Source organism: Hylobates moloch, unplaced genomic scaffold (genome assembly GCF_009828535.3).
Source record: "Hylobates moloch isolate HMO894 unplaced genomic scaffold, HMol_V3 SCAFFOLD_15, whole genome shotgun sequence".
Taxonomy (NCBI): domain Eukaryota; kingdom Metazoa; phylum Chordata; class Mammalia; order Primates; family Hylobatidae; genus Hylobates; species Hylobates moloch.
In genome coordinates this window covers 51,579,516-51,595,906 of record NW_026652290.1, presented here as the reverse complement: position 1 = coordinate 51,595,906, position 16,391 = coordinate 51,579,516, and the positions used below count along the sequence as shown (strand labels likewise).

The window sequence follows — 16,391 nt, the reverse complement described above, 5'->3', positions numbered from 1 at the left end:
GCCAAGATTGCACCACCACACTCCAGCCTGGGTGACAAGAGTGAAACTCTGTCTCAAAAAAAAAAAAAAAAAAGAAAAAGAAAAAAGAAAGAAAATATGAATAGTGTTGAGCATAAATAATATTTTAAGATCTCTGTAACAACTGTAATGTGCCATGAAAACATCTGTGATTTCTACTGGTGACAAAGTCACAGGTCCTGCTTCTGACTGTGGTTTGCTGCCTACATTCATAATGGAAGGAAACGTTAAAATGCAGTTAGAGGTTAATGTAAATCTTTTCCCTGACCAGGCTCACAGGTTCTGCTGCATTCTGTCTACTGACCCCTTGTGGATTTGGGACCCTAGCCTAAGAACCCCTACGCTGAAAGCAGAATCTCAGCACAGAGCTGGTCAGTGGGACCCCATGGTCTTGTCTTTTAGCTAAACATTTTGCGCCAATTCTCCCAGCTGGGTGCCCCCTGGGCATCAGGAGAGGTGTGGAAGGGTCATCTGTCTCCCTGGGAGCCCAGCGGTCCCCCACACCCACCCACAGCACACATCTATGTGGTGTGCAGGTCTTACCTACAGCAGGGAACGGCACAAACCTCTGGATGAGAAGGCGGGTGGCTGGGGTGAACTTGTTGGCTTTCTGAACCAGGACATTAAGGCCCACCTTTGAAAGAAAAAAAATAAAAACACAGAAAAAGTACATGATGCTGCCGTGGCTTGTGGGAGGAGGGGGCAGAACTGGAGGAACACCAGAGAGTGGGGGATGTCATCTTTCCCCGCAATTGCACCTCACACCCCTAATCCTCAGCGTCACCTGAGGTTGCAGAGCTCCAGTGTCGCTGCTTAAAGTACCACTGCCCAGTCATCCCAGGTAACTGGCCCATGAGAAAGAGGGAGAGAGGTAAAGCATCAGACACATACACACACATACACACGTACACACTCATACACACACACTGCAGAGGAGAAAAGGGATGGGATGCTGTGGCAGTTGCTGGTAGAAGGATACATACTCCATGAATAAATGAAGTGTAGGAAGGCCTCATTCCCACCCCAGCCCTAAGTGCCATCTTTCTGAAACCCCATGGTACACGCAGGTGTGGGCCCAGCTAGACCATAAGGGCTCAGGACAGGGAGACCCCCATACCTGCCCACAGGCTGCAGGAATAAGCAGCGTAGCTCAGGGCAGGATGGAGGGTGAGGCGGATGTCCTGGACTCACTGTCATTGCCTTCGTACCTGTCACCTGGCCCAGGATGCCAGGCACCCTACCCCAGCCCCTGCCTGGGGTCTTCGTCACTCCAGTCCATCCCCTAGGCTCTTTCATCTTTCGAGAGCACAGGCTTTCTCATGTCTGCCACACCAGCTCCTCTCTATGACCAACCTGCCTGAGAAAGTGTCATCTCCTTCCCACAGCAGCCTCGGCCTCCGTAACCTCACTTCCCCACTCCCCCAACATCCCACGTTCAACCCCGAGAGCCCAGTTTGCTGCCCATCAGATCCTCCGTGAGCCTTCCAGCCATGGGGCCTTTGCAGTGCTGGTCCCTGTGCCTGGGATGCCTCCCTCCTCTGCTCAGTCCACACCTGTTCTTTCAGGCCCACCCATGAGTTCCGCCTCCAGTGTCACTAGCAGTGGGATCTTAGGCAGGTAAGTCATTTCATCGTTCTCTGCCTCAGTTTACCTATCTGTAAAAAGGGATAGTAATACCTACAACATCCCAGGGCTGGTATAAGAATGTATGTAAGTGGTGGGTGTGAGCTTGGCATATAAGACACCTCAATAAATGAAGCTATATAATCATGATGTCACTGGACTGGATGGGGTGACTACACCTTTTTCATCTTTGTATGTCCACCACTTAGGGCTACACTCACTAGCACATAGTACACGCTCAATAAACTGGTGACTGAGGAATAAATGCAGGAACCAACAAATATATGACTGCATGGAGAAGGCAAAGGCTGGGAGTGGGGCTTTGCGGAGGAGAGAAAGATGGGGTTGGGCTGGGCAGAGGAAAAGGACTTTCTGGTGGAGAAATGCATACGAGTGCAGGCCTGGAGAGAGAAAAGACAAGATGCATGAAACCAGAAAAGGAATTGGGTTGCAGAGGCCTCTGCTTCCCCAGACAGAGGCCAAAGCCAGCCCCTGTGCTGTCTTTCCTGGGAAGCATGGGAGGAGTCGTGGCAGGACTCCTGGCCTGATGGGCCGGGGCAGCCTGCTCTCAGGTCTGGCACACCTGGCGGCTCAGCAGGCCACCCTGTGCCCTTAGGCCTGGCTCTAGCCTTAATGTTGTGGGTGGTTGGGGAGGACGCAGAGGCTTGGGAAGGCCTCCAGGGCTGCCAGGCGCCTGCCACTGTTGGGGCAGGGTGCAGCAAGGCAGAAACAGCCCAGCCCGGGCTGCGACTGTGAGACCCAGGAAGATAAGGAAGTGCTGGTCCGCCAGCCCCGGGGCAGTGCAGCATTCCATGGAGCCAGAGTGCTTCCTGGCATGCCCACCCTGGGCTCTCGGGAACACAGCCTCCATCTTAAGTCTCAGGCTGATCCTCAGAGTCCAATCCTTGTCCTCCCAGCTCGCTCAAGGGAAGGCTGGGAGGCAGCCAGGGGCATCATGGCGTGGACACACTTCAGTGGTACAGTGGGCAGGGCTGGGGAGCTGCCGGCTCATACTGGGCCCTGCTGCCCCCGCCACATGAATAGAATTCATCAAGTCCAGGAGCGAGTGACTCAGAAATGGCCTCCCTCACCCCCAAAAAAGTGCAGTGAGAGAAAGCGTGGGAGGAAGCTGGAGGACACGCAGACGGGCAGTAGCGATGAAGAGGAGGGGGGCTCGGGAGAAGTCAACGAGCACCTCCTACGTGAGGCCACTCAGCACATATTCACATGAAATATCTTAATGAGATCCCCACAACAAGGCTTTTAGATAGACCACGTTGGCCCTTTTTACAGATAGAGACAGGTCCAGAGAGGTTAAACAATTTTGCTCAAGGATAGACATTTATTATGAGGCAAGTAAAGCTAGGATTTGAACGCAGAGCCTGCTAATTCCAAAGCCTTGCTCCTAACCAGGGTGCTATGACTTTCCCATTGTCTTCCACCTGAGGGAGGGATGCTTTAATATCTCCATGCCTTTGAATGGCACATCTGCATAGCAAGCACCTCCCTGACAATGGCCACGTTGGGGCTGGGGTCCAAATGAGTGGAAAACAGAAGGCAACTCCTGCAGGGAACATAGGGCCCTTGAACCATCCCTGCCCCCAGCAGCCAGAAGTCAGAAGATCTGGGTTCAAAATCCTGCACGACAATTTAAGAAGATATAGGAAGTGCTGTAAGAGGCGGGGAATAGGAGCCATTCAAGGAAGTGAGCAGAGAGGTTGGGACCCTTCCCCATGACAGCCTCTTGGGGGTAGGCAGGGCTGGAGAGCAGCGGGAGGAAAAGGAGGAAAGGTGGCCATCACATTTCAATCCCCCTCTCCAAAGCCTTCCCCTCCCTGGTCGGCCATTCTTCCCACTGGCTAGGCCTGGCACAGCCCAGAGTGTAGGGAGGAAGAACGAAGACAGAAAACAATGTCCTCGTCCCAGGTTTCTTCTGGCCTCTTCTTCCCTGAAAGTCACCAGGGTCTCCCAGCATGGATGGGGTGACATTTAGTGTGGTACACATATGTTTCTGAGAGCATGGCCAACATGCCTGCGCCCAAGAAAGGGGCTGGGGACCAGCAAAGTAGGGAGGAGACCTGGGCATGTGTGTAGCTGTGAGCTCACGAGGAGTCAGTGAGGTCACAGTGCCCACTTGCCAGTGATGGGCCCAGTGGCAGGGAGGGCATGGACACGGAAGAGGCAAATGGCCACTTACCCTCACCCCTTCCCAGGCCTTACCGCCCCAGCACCTAGGACAGCACAGCCTGAGAAGGAACCCAAGATGGCTGCAGACCAGGGGTTAGGAGCCCATCTGTTCTGGTTCCTCAGGGCCCTTTGGCCTAGAACATTTGGTAGAGCCCGTTAAAATTAAAAAGCCAAGAGGCTGGTGGCTCTGAATGCCAGCTCATTTTCCTTGGCACGGTGGGTCCTGTTTAAGGGAACCAGCTGGTATTAATGGCACACAGCTCAACACAAACAGCAGCTAGCGATCAGAAAAATCAGAGCTAATAATCGGGTTCAGGAAAGATAATGAGATGTGGAACAATTACTGCTGAGGGTCCCCCAGGATCCGTTTTAACAGCATCCAAATAAGCCACAAAATAGAAATTAACCAAACAGGAGCTCCATTTTGGTAGATGGGGAAAACAAATAGGGTGTGGATTTTGCACAACAATTTCTTGTATGGCCAGCAGACAGGGCTTCTTAGAAAACCAGGGCTCAGGCCCCACAGGACATCAGCAACATCTTGAAGGAGGGAATAGGCCTTCTTGACCACCTGTCTCCAAGGTCTGGCTACTGGGCCAGTGAATTTGCCATGAGCAGCTGACAGGAGACCACGGGGAAAGGAGGGAAGGCCAGCTTCCTGATAGTCCCCACGGAGATGGGAACAGGGCCGACCAGCACCAGGAGCTGTGGGTGGGGTGGGAGCTTCATGACACTAAATCTTTAGTGTCATGAGCTATACAGCTGGTGGTTGTAGCCTTAAGTACCAAGGGCTTTCCGGGCCAACAACAGGCCAGCAAGGAGACACTGGACGGGGCTAGAAGAATGCCTGCATCCCTCTCCCCGCATCTGTGCCCCCATTGCAGCCTGAATATCCATTGCCTGGCAGATGCCTCTGTGTCCAAGGGCTCTAGGCACCCCAGCTTCTCCCACCCCAAATGAAGGTTGTCTCGCTCTTCCTCACCCACACCCCAGCCTCCTCGCCCACTTCCAGCTCTGCTTCTCATGCCAGAGACCTCACAGCATTCTGGGCAGGAGCCTCCCGGGGCCCACGTGTTACCATGGCTCCCTGGTGCATCTCCCGAATGTCATGAATGCAGCTGTTTGCTCTCTCTGCTCCCAACACTCAGCACGCAGCCTCTGTCCCTGGATGACGGTGCACCTCCTAACCAGGCCCCCTGCTTCCACTCTTGCCCCCATCCATCTGCTCTCTACAGCAGTCGGAGTGAAGTCTGAAAACACATGGCGACTTGCTTAAAGCCTTCAGTGGCACTGGAGGAGCCACACAGCCCTGCGGGACCGCCTGGCTTGCTTGCAAGGCTCTGGCTACCTGTATGAGGAGGTGCCGTGAGGGAGTGAGCCCAAGGATCATGAAGGCTCCTGAGGAAGGGGATGCCTGCCTGAGCCCTGAATAGGAGGCTAGGAAGGGAGTGGGGCTCGGCCAAGGATCAGAAACATGAAATACCAGGTTGTCTGCGGGGTACTCAGACGACAGTCTGCAGACTCTACTGCACCAGTCATTATGGGGGTCAAATGGCCCTGAAGAACAATGGAGGAAGGGGCATGCCTAAAAGGAGGGCCCCTCTTGGGTGGTAGATAATAATGTAACCAAGGTTAGGGGTTTGTGAGGGCACAGGGGGCAAGGGTTGGGGAAGGTCAAGGAATCGCTGAAGTACCAAAAATGTCCACCAGAGGGCATACTTGGTAGAACACATCGGTAGTCAAGTGGACCCAAGAACCTCCATGGAGGTCAATTGTTCCCCAACCCCAGCCAGCCTGCTGCTTGGCAATGGGGTCAGCAGCAAAGTAGCCAAGTAGCTGGGACAGAGCTCTGCACAGGCTAAAACATCAGTTGCTCCAGCTGTGACCAAGTGGCTTGTTTGCTGGCAACAGTGACCAACCCTGACCCCTGAACCACGCCCCACTAGGGCCAGGGGCTGCCTGCTGGGAAATCAATTACATCAGACCCCTTCTATATGGGAGGGGGCAACAAGTTGTCCTCCCTAGAAAAGACACAGAGCTGCTTTCTGTGTCTGACTTGCACTGCCAGCATCACCATCTGCAGGCTTCTGAACACTGCAGATTCTCTACAGGGTCCATGCAATGGACCCTCCAAACCCAAAGCCACTCCCTGAACACAGCAAGACAATAGTTGGTCCAGGATTCCCAGGTGCTGTCGTCCCCCTACCTCTCTCCAGCCTGGAGAACAGAAGGGCCTGAGATACACCCTCCACCACAGAGCCAGCCAGGCCCTGTCTTATAGGCGGCAGGGCATGCTCTGGGCCAGGGACAAATACATGCCGCTGACTTGACTATAGCCAGAAAACACAGGCCCAGGAACTAAGTATGAAGGTGAGCAGAGGGTTGAACTCTGTTACACCTAAAGAACCTCTCAAAACATGTCTTCCAGTCCCCACTGCTCTCAGGGTACCTGGGGAAGGACTTGTCTGCCAGGCGGCATGGTAATAGCTCCTCCAACCTAGAAGCTGAGAACACCACTTGGATTCTCCCACCTCCTTATGCCACAGGGGGTGCAGCAGGAAAAAGGAAAAAGGGGTCTCTGTGTGTGATTAAGCCTGGGTAGGCCCTGTCACTTATTTCACCTCCGTGCCTCAGTATCCTCGTCTGTAAAATGAGGATGAACACCTAAACAATGCCCGGCGTGCTGTAGGCACTCTGGAAGTGCTAGCCATGATTACTATTCTCATGACTACTTTCCAGTCTGACTATCCAGGGACACAGAGTTGTCAGTAAGCAACGGGAACTGGAAGGTGTACAGGTTCAGCACAGGGATCCCCTGGAACTCCTTCTTCTATGCCAGTGTCTGGTAGTGAAGGTTAACAGCCACTGCATCCTACACAGAAAGGACCCCCCAGGGCCTAGAACCTTTGAGAATGGAGCTCAGCATTGCCCCAACAGGGAAAGATCTCAGCCAGCTAAGAGGTCTGGGGCCAGCTAAGGGTGTGAGGAATGGGCGTGAAGTGCCTCTCATCATGTGGCTCCCCCAGGCAGCTCCTGACTGGTCCCACAGCACTTCATCCCTGAGTCTTCCTCTCCAGCCCCACATCCACCCTCATCCAGGCCCCTCATCCATGAGGGTGGCCCCACCCCTTCTCCTCCAGCCCACTTCCACCTGCACCATCTGTGATACCCAGGTTCCCGAGCCCAGGCAGGGTTCCAGGCATGGCCTCCTTCCTCCTGAGCAAGGCACTTATGGCGCCTCCTGACTGGCCCTGATCCTCCTCCACTCACGATCACCATCACTCACTACCCGGTGGCTGCCCTGCTGTTCTGAGCCCCAAGTTGGTCATGCTCTCCTGTGTACCTCTGCTTGTACGGTGCCCTCTCTCTGGAACACCCACCCTGCCTGCCTCTAGCTCTCTCCATTCTGTCCTGTGAGTCAGCCCTGTATGAAGTAGTGGCCCCTCCCCTGCTCCCACCACACGCTGGGGTCACCTTCATCATAATTCTGATTATACCACAGAGCGTTCTAGCTTCCCTCTCAGTGCCTTGAAGGATATACCAGTCCCTGCAGCCCCCAGCGCCTGCAAAGTACCCGCACATCACAGTCCCCCGATGGGAGTCAATGGGTCTTACTTTCTCTCACCCTCGTGTAGCCGGGGCCCAGTGAGGGCCGCCCACAGAAGTGCTTAATGCAAACTCCCGAACTAAAAAACAGTGAGGATTGAGAGAGGCTTCCTTTGTTAAAAGACAGCAAACTGTTAGATTTCAAAAATAACTTAAGACGGGATTTCTTTTTTATTCTCAAGCAAGCAGCCAGACATTGCCAAATCTATTTAGAAGGTTCACCAAGAGGCTGCTAATCCCACTCTGGTGGTCCTGCAACCAGCAGGAGTCTTCACTTGGGGGCATGCAAACTGGGGATCCCTGATCCCAGGGTTGCTGGCCAAGGTCAGGGCTCCTCTGAGTGGGGCAGGGAGCTCTGCAGGGCCCCCAGAGGAGGCTGGCCTCCACTCCAGTTTGCCCTCTGTCCCAAGGACCTGCTTGCAGCCTGTCGGCCCCCATCCATGCCGCCTGCTTATAGGGACTCGTTTTAATTAATGCCAGAGCTGGGCCAACCACTGGGGCCGTGACACTTGTTTGCAGGTCATCTCCTCCTAACAGGCTCGCCCTGGGAGGGGATTTGTCACTAATTGAAGCAGAGATCAGTTAATGAGGCTGCGGGACCTGGGGTTCCAGAGAACAAGGGAAAGGAAAATAAAATAAAGCCTCTTTCTTCAGAGGTTTTGTGACTTACACACACAAAAGAAAAGCAAGCAAGCTGCCGATTTTCCAAGTCAGAAACTCCACTCCATCTGCCGGAGTTAGACGCTCACTGTGTGAAGACGTCAGGCGGAGGGACGCCGCCACCACTAGGACTCACAGATCAGAGGGGCCTCAAGGCCAGCGATCAATCAGTGGCCTAATTAATAAGTATTTATGGGGCAGGGCCCTGTGCTCCTCTCCATGGGGGAGAAGCCATGGTGCCCGTCCCTGGTTAACTTGTAATCCAGTGGGGATGAGGCTCAGACTGCAGAACACTAAGGGGACAGAGACACAGTGTGACTGAGTGTGCGTGGGGAGGACAGGAGTTTCCAGGACTTGTGAGTAAGGAGAGTGCTATGGGCTGGAATGGTTGGGGAAAGCCTTTCGAGGGGTGCTGGAACTCACAGGGAGGAGAAAGGAGGGAGTCCCCAGCACAAGCACAGCCCTACATGAGGCCCCAGCCCCTGCCCAGCAAGAGCTCAGCTCTGGGAACCCCAGAGGGCTCCAAGTCCCCCAGTAACTCTGTCTTCAGAACCCATACCCCACAAATCTGTGCTAGGTTTGCCCTGGCAAGTGGTTGGGACGGAGCGGCTGATGGTCCCTCAGGTGGGGCAGTGAGGACTGGACACACAGAGGGCTCGGAGCTCTCAGAAAAAGCTGTTATTTTATTTTATTTTTTTGAGACAGGGTTTTGCTCTGTCGCCCAGTCTGGAGTGCAGTGGCACAATCATGGCTCACTGCAGCCTCGACCTTCTGGGCTCAAATGATTCTCCCACCTCAGCCTCCTGGGTAGCTGGGACTACAGGTGTGCACCACCACGCCTAATTTTTTTGTATTTTTTGTAGAGATGGGGTCTTGCTATGTTACTCAGGCCGAGAAGCTGATTCTTGTTCTCTGAGCCCCAGGCCTGCAGGAGAAGGAAGTCCACCAGGACAATGATCTCCTTCACTCAAGCCTTTCTATTCAAGGCCACTCAGCATCCTTCCCTATGCAGCCTCCTCCTCTCACCTTGCCCCTGAGTCTCAAAGAAGGGAAGGGGATTTTTGAGCTGCTGAGCTAAGCAGACCATCAGCTCTTCTCATCACAAGGAACAAGGAGGAGGTGACAGAGTTCTTTCTCCCACTCAGGAGAACCTTTGGCCTTCACCCAGCAAGTCCCCAGTATCAGGGACCCCCAATTTGTCTGACTCCCAAATGAAGTCTCCTGCTGGGCTGCAGAACAAGCTGGGTGGCAGGTCAGCAGTCTCTTGGTGAGCCATCTGAATAGGTCTGCAGTGTCTCACTTCTTGCTTTTGTGAAGACATAAGGATTTGGAAAAGAGATCTTGGGCATGAAATGGGACATCCCACTTTACAGCTATTTGGAGATGACTTGGTCTATGTGGGAGTGAAATAAATGAGGCCATTTCAGGACAACCCCAAATCCCTCCTTTAGAAGAATGGTGAATTAAATTGTGGTGTATGGTACAATGGGTAATTATACAGCCATGAAGAGTTATTATACAGTATTTACTTAATGGCACTGGAAAGATGAGGAAAGTGGGCTTTACCAAAAGGTTACTGTATGTGAATTCTTCATTATATGTGAATGTTTTCTTTTTCATTAGAGATAAGATCTTGCTATGCTGCCCAACATGGCCATAAGCAATCCTCCCAACTCAGCCTCCTGAGTAGCTGGGATTACAGGGGCACATCACCTTGCCCAGCTGAATGGTTTTGTGGTTAATTTTTTTAATTTTTTATTATTTATTTATTTATTTTTTTTTCCTGGAGATGGAGTCTCACTCTGTCGCCCAGGCTGGAGTGCAGTGGCATGATCTTGGCTCACTGCAACTTCTGCCTCCCAGGTTCAAGCGATTCTCCTGCCTCAGCCTCCCAAGGAGCTGGGATTACAGGTGCCCGTCACCATGCCGACTAATTTTTGTATTTTTTTTAGTAGAGACAGGGGTTTCACCATGTTGGCCAGGCTGGTCTTGAACTCCTGATCTCAGGTGACCCACCCGCCTCGGCCTTCCAAAGTGTTGGGATTACAGGCGTGAGCCACTGCACCCGGCCTTTTGTTTTTTTAAATGGGGTCTTGTTATATTGCCCAGGTTGGAGTGCAGTGGCTGTTCACAGGTGCAATTACTGTACACTACAGACTCCAACACCTGGGCTCAAGTGATCCTCCTACCTCAGCCTCCTGAGTAGCTGGGACTACAGGTGTGCCCCACTGTGCTCAGCTATGTGAATGTTGTTTGGTTTTCATTTTCTAATTATTTTTTTCTTACCAGTTACATTGATGTATTGTGTAATGAATGAAATGACAGAGTTGTGAAGGGGCCCTTTGCCCTCTGGAGTCGGCTATAGAAGGCCATCCTAGTGGGGATCCAGAGAGAGCCAGACGTAGGCACACGGGCGGGCTCAGGGGTGGGACAAGCATGCAGAAGGTCCTGGCAGCTTAAGCATCCACTCTGGCACTGGCCCAGGGCCCTGACTGTGTCACTTGCCCCTGGCCTCCTCTGGGAAGCAGGGAGCCATACCTACCGTATCCTCATGCTCAGTCTCTGAACCTCCCCTACTGAGTAGCTGCTCTAGCCTCAAAGTACTGTGGAGACTCAGAGTGAGCCTAATGCCCCTGGCTTCGGGCACTGACAGGTCTTCAGGAGGAGCTGGACATGTGACACCAGTAAGGCCACAGAGAGGGAAAAGCAGCGCCCCGGCAGCGGAGCAAGAGCTCAGGGGAGCAGGCACGTGGGCAGGCCTTGCAGAGTCATTCAGAGGCATCCCCCCACCCCGCTCCAGCCACGTTACTGAGCCTGAGGAGCGGCTCTTCTGAGCAGAGTGCTGGGCAACCGCAGCCCCACTCAAGACAGATATCCTGGCTCGGCGCTCCCGGGCACAACCTCACCTCCCTGCCTGCTCTCCATTACAGGGAGCACCAGGTTGTGCTCTGTCTACTGGAGCCTCTTCTCGGCTTGGAAAGCCTGTCCTGACTCCTCCACCCACAGAAACCTGTCTCCCACATCTTGCCTGGCCTGGCCCTCAGACAAGCATCCACCTGCAATGCTGAGCCAGCTGGCCCCAGAGCAGCAGAGCCAAGAAGGAGCAGGGGAGGGAGTACTCACAGCAATGGAGACGGCGCTGATGACAGCTCCCAGGTAGCCCTGGATGAACTTGGATGCAGGTGAAGGCTGGAAAAGAGAGGCAGAATTTCAGGCCTGCTGGGTGCCCAAAGCTCCCATACTTCTCCTTGTAAGCTGTCCCAGCCAGCAAGAAGCATCCTGCCCACCAGCCTGAAAGGTGGGTGGAAGGAAGAGGCCCCTCAGGACCCAAAGGGATCAGGCCACCCTCAGCTCAGTTCCCAATGTAGACATATAAATCACCAGTATCCAGGGAGACACTGAAGGGCCCACTTCACTCCTGCCCTATTCTAGAAAGGTCACTGGCAGACAGTGCTGGCTGGAGGTGGAGAACAGCAAGGCTAGCATGGACCATTGAAGGCTGGGGCAAGCAGTCTTCAGTTTAGAGGCTAAATGTTGCAAGGGGGCCATTTGGCACCTGGAGCACTTTCTAGGTGGAAATGCCAGTGTCAAGGCTCTCACAGGCCTTGCCCACCCATGGAACAACTGGGCTCCCATGTCAACAGATGATAGCTGCCCAATATCTCTAGAGAATAATATACCCCAAGTTCCAACACAGACAATTAAGAAAAAGCTAAGGAACTTGCCCTGTGCTATGACTGCAGGTTTAGAAGTGTCTGGTTTAAGATAAAGGGAGTCATCCAAGCAGAGATGGCCATATGTGAAGCCTATGAGAGAGACTTGGGGTGGAGGTTTAGATGTCAGGAGGCAGCCACAGCATATCAGGCCTCTCAATTCCTATGGCCCAGGCCAGCTCCTAATTCCCCTCCTCTCCCCCAAGGTTAGCAAATGTTAGGACTCTCCTCTACCCAAAACTGACAGGCCCACAAAGGGGACTTAGATGCATCCTACCTTCTTTGCCTTTGAACTGAAGCTGGGGAGAGGTGGCCTTGCCAGCAAAGCAGGGGCCCAGCAGCCTTTTCTGGACAACAGAAGGGTAACTGGGCCTCCACCACAAGCCCTCCAAGGAGTATAGGGAGCTTTGGGGAGGAGTTACCAGCCCTGGACCCTCCCCACTCAGGAGCAGCCCTTCAGCCTGTGGCCAGCAGTCGGGACCTGGGAGCACTCAGGCAGCCTCCAGAAAATTTGGAGGAAGCTTTAGGGGAATTTTGCCCCCAAGTAGCTGATACCATCATGATCCAAAACCCAAATGTAAGAGCTACCCAAGAAGAATCTGAAAGCCAGCTAAACTCATCCCTTGCACTGCTCCCATTTAATGGGCCTTCTTCACTTCATGTAAACAGCCCCTCCCCAGAGGGCTCCTGGCCCAGAAACTGCAGCTGACCTCAGCCACCCACCTGAAGGGCTGGCATTTTAAATAAGATTTCTAGAGGAGGGCCATGCTTAACCAAGAGGCAGCCACTGATGGTGGCATGTCACGCTGTAGGGAGGATGACTGGGCCTCCCTAGCCTGAACCCCACCACTGGGGAGAGGGCAGTGATGCTCACCTTGGTTGCATTGCGGTTTGCATAGTTGACACAGGCATTGTGGCTCTGGTTCAGCCACTGAAAGGCAATGATGAGAGAAGTCAGGGAAGGAGTGGTCACCTCCCTGGAAGCCAGGCCTGGACCCCAGGAGGCCACACATCCCCAGAAAGGTACAGCATGCGGTCTCCAGCTCACATGGTGCCACCCATGCTGCCGGTTAGCATGACTGACTGTCCTGGTTTGCCCAGGGCTGTGCTGGTGTTAGCACTGGAAGCCCTGCCTCTCGGGAAGTCTCTCAGTTCCTGAATGGGGTCCTGCACACCCCAGTAGTCCACCTGATCCTGAGACAGTCACCTCTCTTGGAATGATGGCATTCACTGCCCCTGCAGACCCCACTGCCTTTGTCACACCATTTTTATTATATTACTTGATGGACAAAAGTTGGCCTAGAATGACTGACAGCCCTGCAATTCTTTCAAAAATCTCCCAGTCCAGTGTCCTGCATCTCCAGTTCCCAGACACAGAGGCCGGCAGTTTTGTTCAGGGAAGACTGACATTTTCTCCTAGAAGACAGACAGGTTTTCCTTCCTGCCCGTCTTTCTCTGCACACACAAACACAGAGATATCCTCAACTGTTTTCATGGCGTCACAACCCAGACTGTCTCCAAGAACAGGGACCAGGGTCTGTGAAGCACTTCACGACCTCAGGTTAGGGGTGGATTTACCTTCCTCGGTAGATGTGGGGGAGGCTGATGTCAAAATGAGGCTGTGGGCCTCAGGGTCACTGGCCTTGGGATGAGCAACCACGGGGCAGAGTGAGGGCCACCCCACTAACAAGCCAGCATGTTCCACGCAGGGGCACGCAGCCCTCATCACCTCTGTCCAAAGGTTAGAGTGACACATGGTGGATTGAGACATGCTGGGCTGCTGGAGACCTGCTCATCAGGGCCAAAGTCCTGGTTTTCCTTCAGTGGCTTCTGGGCTAGGGGTGGTGTTGGGGTGGACTGACCCTACACGGGGTCTGGACGGGGCAGGAGACACCAGGGCAGGGAGTTCTTAACCAGCACCTGTGTGGGCCCTTCCTTCAGGAGCCCTGTTTGCTGTGAGACTGTTACCTGCCAGAAGACAGTGGATGCCAGTGTCTGGTTGGGCAAGAGAAGACCAACTACCTATGAGCAAGAGAGAAGAAATGCTGAAAAAGGCAAAAGAAACATCCTATGCTTTTGCAAAGAAAAAATACACTACCACAAATGAGTGAGCTGGATCTGTACAAACTGATGTGATATGCCGTGTACATATAAACTGAGGTTCATTGAGGGAGAGGGTGTGCGATGGGAAAAAACCAAGTTGCAGAATTATATTACAGCATAATCTTATTTAAAGAAAAATCATTTTATATATAACCATATACACAAACACATGCATACACACATTATCTCCAAGCATGAAAAAACCTGTAGCGTGGATGTCTCTGGAGGTTGGGTTACAGATTACTTTTGCACAGTCTTAAATATTTCTGTATTCTTTTTAACAACAGACATGCATTATTTCCACAATTGGGGGGCAATAAAAACAAGCAAACAAAAGGAATACCTTCGTTTCCACTCAGGTTACCTGACTCCTTCTCACCCTAGCCTTCCCATAGGATTTTTGCGAGGATTAAACAAAAATCATTTCAAAGGCCTTAAGTGCTTTGTAAATACAGGTTGGGGGAATTTGTATCTCTTATCTGTGAATTTCCATGAAGAAAAACCTATACCATGTTTAAGCAACTGAATGAAACATAGATTTCTAATATTTGTTGAATGAGTGAAGGAATGAATGAAGAAATGAACAAATATACACATATGGCTACGTATGGGAACACGTAGATCCATTATTCCCAAAGCCCAAATATCACCTAAGACCTAGACTTGCTGACCGTGTTTTTGGTTTAAGTCAAGATGAATGGTCTGATTTTGACACTGGCCAAGCCTTGGACTTCAGGGATCCATGTGCATCTCTCCAGTTTACCTTCTGAGTGTTTGTGTGCAAAGTAACATCTACCGAGTCCCGCTGCATATGGGAAAAATGTGCACAACCATCCACATATTGACTTATTTATTATTCCTGTAGATAAAATGGCTCTTTGGCAAGAATTTCTGTAAGGAACAAGTATAAACACTCAATAATATGCAGTGAATCAAATTCTAGACATCCCCAGCAGCATTAGTAAATCATGTTTTAAACATTAAAATGTTTTAAAACAGCGAACACACACACACACACAATCTATATTTATTGGCTTATATCAGTTTGAATAAAATTATATAATATAAAGCTATTCCATAGCTTCAATGAGGAATTATGAGATTTTTCCCCCAGAATGAGATCCCAACTTCATTTTTTTTTCTTTGCAGTGGCAGCTTAGGGAACTAGAGTAAGAATCAGGGGAACTTGGGTCTTAGATTCAGCTCCATCCCCATGTGATCTCTGGCAGAAGATGATCCCCTTTGGGGCACTAACTTTCCTAACCTATGAAAGTGAAGGGGCTGATCTCAGTTTAAAATTCTACTTCCAAATTCTGGGTAGTAGGTGTCAAGTCAACAGAGACAGTCTTGTCTGTAATGGGATCCCATATGCTAAGGAGTATCCCAGGAAACCGAGGACCTCCTCCTAGTTGGGGCCCTCAGTGAGAAGCCAGACCAGAGGGAGGGAGCTGAGCCTAGTGGGGGTGGGGATGGGACAGGGGGGTGCGTGAAGAGCACATGTGCTCCTATGTGTACATGTATGCATGCCTGACTGCCTTGTACCACTGGAGGAAGTTAATAAGGCTATTCACTGTTTGTAGCCCAGCACGTCATCCCCTGATCTGGAGTCTACTGAACACGGTGTCTTATGGACCCACTGTCTTCTCCTCTGAATCCCCACTTACCCCTCGAACTGTGCTTGGACCACCAGGAACATCGTAAGATACAGCCCAATGGCACTCACTGCATTTACCAGGCAACTGCTGTCCAGGACATTGCCTGTGACACCACAGGGTTCCCTTTATAATCCTCTTGGCGGAAATATTTTCCAGTCTCAGGGTCACGAACTGTGCCTCTGAGTAACTGGTGTGCGTGTGCCTTGCAGACACTGAGCCATTCAACTGAGTCTCATGGCACGGTCAGAAGCTCAGGCCAGCTCTCCACAGCCACATCTGCCAAGTGTACAGACCCGCACTGCATGGATTCTGTGCCCAAACCTCACTTCTGGCTTCATTTTATCTTTCCTTCCCTAACCTTCCCTTTGTCTCATTTTCATCTTCACTTGATTTATCTTTAGTGGCAATCATTTTTAAAAGTGACATCAAGTCTTTTCCAGAACAAACCAAACTAGTATTTGGGCTATGTACCACACACATACACAGTGCCCATGGCTCTGTGACCAGCGAGCTTTTTACTTTGTTAGACAACTCCCAATTCCCATCCCAACCTCCTGCCCTAACATGGGTCTGGGGTCCATGCTGGCACCTCTGACTGCTATAAGTCTCCTCATTCTTTCTTAAAGAGATGGATTGACTGATTCAATTTTGCCAAGCATTTCACTTATCATAATCCTCATACTAACCCTGGGGATCAAAGCAGAGATTACTTTTGATATTTTGCAAACAGGACAACTGAGGCTTAGAGAAATTCAGTAATCGGTCCATAGCTTCATAGCAAGCTAGAGAATCAGGTCTCTTGTTTCCTGGCTTGGGGGCCCTGACT

General features: G+C 51.8%; 1 protein-coding gene across 9 annotated transcripts in view; it reads right to left on the bottom strand.

Annotated features, from left to right (window-relative positions):
- The window catches only part of SFXN5 (sideroflexin 5), a 128,737-nt gene that overhangs the window by 45,941 nt on the left and 66,405 nt on the right, over window positions 1-16,391 (bottom strand). For 8 of the 9 annotated variants that reach the window (XR_004252451.2, XM_032178910.2, XM_032178918.2 and 5 more), the window contains exons 7-10: window positions 13,776-13,829; window positions 12,682-12,738; window positions 11,218-11,283; window positions 562-652 (exon numbers count right to left, since the gene is read on the bottom strand). Coding sequence is in view for 8 of the 9 variants with exons in the window: in XM_032178910.2 (XP_032034801.1) it covers window positions 562-652; window positions 11,218-11,283; window positions 12,682-12,738; window positions 13,776-13,829 (268 nt within the window). In the remaining variant the exon portion in view is untranslated. The remainder of the gene's footprint in view (window positions 1-561; window positions 653-11,217; window positions 11,284-12,681; window positions 12,739-13,775; window positions 13,830-16,391) is intronic. The other variant, XM_032178919.2, reaches the window with a different exon arrangement.